The sequence below is a fragment of the Melanostigma gelatinosum genome (genome assembly GCF_949748355.1).
Source record: "Melanostigma gelatinosum genome assembly, chromosome: 1".
Classification (NCBI taxonomy): domain Eukaryota; kingdom Metazoa; phylum Chordata; class Actinopteri; order Perciformes; family Zoarcidae; genus Melanostigma; species Melanostigma gelatinosum.
Genome location: NC_136634.1, coordinates 19,389,249 through 19,392,841, shown reverse-complemented (window position 1 = coordinate 19,392,841; position 3,593 = coordinate 19,389,249). Strand labels below are relative to the sequence as shown.

The following is a 3,593-nucleotide window of genomic DNA, read 5'->3' as shown; positions in this document are numbered from 1 at the left end:
GAAATATAGTTTTACATTTATATAACTGCATGTACAATATTTTAACATTTGAATAAACAATCAAATGCAGAGACAGTTATTTACCAATCTGTTGGGAGTAGTTACATTTACACCGTCTTACATTTACAACCGGCCCTTTGAGGCCGACCGTGATGCTGATGTGGCCCGGAGTGAAGATGAGCTTGACACCCCTGCTCTAAGTGCATGTTTAATTTTTTCAAGACTTAAAAAAAACATCACATCCTTAAGCCAGGCATATATGGCTCTTTTCTTATTAAATGGCTCACTTCTCCCTTTGGTCGTATCTTGAATGCCCAAACTATTAGGCGTAGTTATCACTTATATTAACATAATCACAACCAAAAGAAAAATAATAATCACAAAACAGTTGATGTGCTTTACTGTAACGTCCAGTCGTAATAAATACTTCTCAGTCTCAACTATTATCCAAATAACTATGATAAAGCCACATTTTTTGCTGACAGTATAGCTTTCCCATCATGATCTGCTTCACTGAATATCTAACAACATACAGCGATATATATTCTAGATCATGTATCAACTGCTGACAAACCCCTTGAATGAATAAGAGCGGATGTTTACTTTTGCAGTGGTGGAATCTAACTAATTAATTAACTATATTTCAAAGCTTTAGTTATAGTTACTTTGCAAAGTTAGATTGTTGATAACAACATAAGGTAGGTTAGAATATATTATTACAGATAGTAAATATAGTAGCGGTGTATTAGATCTGGATTATTCTTCCACCCCTGGACTTCAGTAAGTTAAGTGACACAATGTCACACTTTTAATGGAATATCTTACGTGTGACTTATTATCTCCAACTAATGGCCTATAGTGCCAGTAAGCTGTTGTGCTGAAACATGTTGGTTAGATGTCTTTAGGAGAAGATGTACTGTTGTCTGAGGTGCAGGGGAATGTGTCACAGACTTTCAGATGTGAAATAACTAAATAACATTACAGTGGATGAGAGAGCTTTAGGGCTCTTAGTGTTTGGAGCCAGACAATTAAAAACTACGAAGTTGTATTTCCTAAACGTGTAAAAGGACAAAATATCTATGTTTTAAAGTATCACTTTTGTATCAGAAGGCACATTTGTGAGGCTTATAAGGACTTAAGTGTGAAATGTTTGCCTAAAGCAGAACAGCTGGAGGTTAGAGTGGGTGACGTCAGCCGCTCCGCTACTGCCCCCTTCTGGCCTGGACAGGATCCAACACTGATCCTCTTAACATTCATAACATAAAGTTAATTTTATGTCAAAATAAAATAAATACATGAACAACAATGTGACTACATCCTGTGTGGGTCACATTCTTCTAAAGATAAAAATATTAATTTCCCCAGATATTAGTTTACATCACCACAAACATGAATATAAAGCACATCACATGTATTTTACAGCATCCCAAAGATGCTTTCCAGGTCAGATCAGAGTTGAATCACTGAATCCATGGAAATATTACAATACATGTTTGATTCCTGTATTTAAAATGTTTTGAAAATGATCATCCCACAAATATGAGTTGCTGTCAAGTGCACCTTTAAAATGTTAAAGTGATATTCAGAGATTATTAAAGTAATTTAGGGTACTTGTAATTAGTTTAGCCTGAACACATTGGTCAATTGTTATTGGGGTGAATATGTCGAGATATGTTAAGTTATTATAATCTTCTGATAAATGAAGTATATTAAGGGGTGAAGGGGTCAGTTTGTGTTTTCTTCAGGATTTAGTTTGGTTCATTTAAAATGATCAAGATTAAATAATAGTTGCAATGTACCACCAGTAAACAACACTTGCTTCCCTTTTATAATGTATCACATCTACAAAACACGCACTACGGGCTTCATATCTGGTCACAGAATAGCAAGCAAGGGGCTACCTCACACAATCACCGAAGACTCCTGAAATGTATAAATCTGATCCACAGTATGTGCCATCGACTTGATGATGTCATGAAGCTGTGTTGTGAGTTATCTGCAAATCAGCAAATCCAGACCACAGTGAAAGGCTCAGGGAAGGGAGCAGCAGCAGCGGGCGGTCTGGCCTTCGCTGGAGGGTTAGTCGGGGGACCTCTTGGTATCGCAGTCGGTGAGTGGGAATAAATGCATGCAACAGTTTCTCCCACTCGTGTGTGTGCAATCATAATTCCACATGTTTGAAACCCTCTTAACATGTAGGCGGTGCTGTCGGAGGCCTTCTGGGCTGCTGGCTGACCAGTGGACAGTTCAAACCGCTGCCTCAGATCATAATGGAGCTCAGTCCTCAGCAGCAGCAGCAGCTTTATGGTAGTCTTCTGGCCGTGCTGGGAGACATTCAGTGGACAGATTTGGCTCAGCTAACTGCTCTAGTGATGGGCAACGCCACCCTGAAGCAGCAGCTGACGGCGACCCTTCTCGGGTACATCTCAAAGGAGCTCCAGGCGCAGGTGCACTACGTGGATTAGTGTCTGTGGAAGAACTGGGATACCCTAACGTAGGGGTGCACATGCTCAGAAGGTCTTTTGAAAATAATGTGAACTGTTTTATGACGCTGAAGAGACTCTTTATCAAATGTGAAATTACATGTTGTAAATTTGCACAGACGCCATCACAGTCTTGGTTCCAGGTTATACAGTTATTGTGAAAACAGCTGTATTGTTATGATGTGGGGTGTTTCGCGGACCCAAATGCAGACTCAGACAGCAGAGTTCTATTTCAAAACCAAGGTAGTTTATTTCTCTCAGTCAAGGGAAAAGACAGGTAATGGCCAAAGGCAATAGGAGGCGTCTCCACGCCTCCGCACGGTTCCAAGCCGGAAAGTGGCTAATCCTACACAGCGGCAGACGAAGCAGACAGGAAAACTGTCAAACGTCAAATACGGAGGCACGTCCTCGCGCTCCGCACGGATCCTAGCCGGGAGGTGGCAGGTCACATGTATACCTGGATTCATTTATTATTGGAAGTACACTCATCAGATGAAGGAATTATGTATTCATCAATGGCACTGTTAATCATATAAGAGACATAGTGGTTCTGTTTGTGATAACGGTTTTATACAAAATGTATAAAATACATTTGACACACCACATGAAACATCACACAGGGGAGGAACGATTGAGCTTTCATCCTATCTTTATCCAAGACCGTGTTCTTTCAATTTGAGAGCATCGCTCATTGAGTCCACGCTCAGATTTGGTACTGTCTTTAGCTTGATCCGGTAGACAAATTGAGTTTTTATTTTCTAGTTAGTGTTGGTTTTCTAGAGGGGGCCGGGGACACGCTCACCTGGAAGAAAATGTTGTACATTTTAAAGTTAAATGTATCAGTCTGGTGCACTCTGAGACCAACATCAAGAACATGAACATAATTCAGGCTGAAAGTAACGCAGTTTAAACTGACAAATGCAGGAAGGACAGCTGGCAAGAAATCACTAACTGTGTCATTCTGTAAATTAACCCATTTATAATATCACTGCTTCATCTATAACGCGATAGATTTGACTATAATAACACGTGTATTCACGTTCATGTTTTACTTTGATGTATTCTTATTCTTTCAGCTGAGACCCAGCGATGTGAAACGGACTTTTGGGC

At 39.9% G+C, this 3,593-nt stretch overlaps 1 protein-coding gene across 1 annotated transcript; it reads left to right on the top strand.

Annotated features, from left to right (window-relative positions):
• Nucleotides 1-1,950: 1,950 nt before the first annotated feature.
• Nucleotides 1,951-2,465, top strand: LOC306779225 (protein C19orf12 homolog; the record flags this gene model as incomplete). The annotated part of the gene is made up of 2 exons (XM_079271052.1): nucleotides 1,951-2,110; nucleotides 2,200-2,465. 2 exons carry the CDS (start codon nucleotides 1,951-1,953, stop codon nucleotides 2,463-2,465), a joined length of 426 nt encoding a protein of 141 aa, XP_079127178.1.
• Between the last annotated feature and the right edge of the window lie 1,128 nt (nucleotides 2,466-3,593).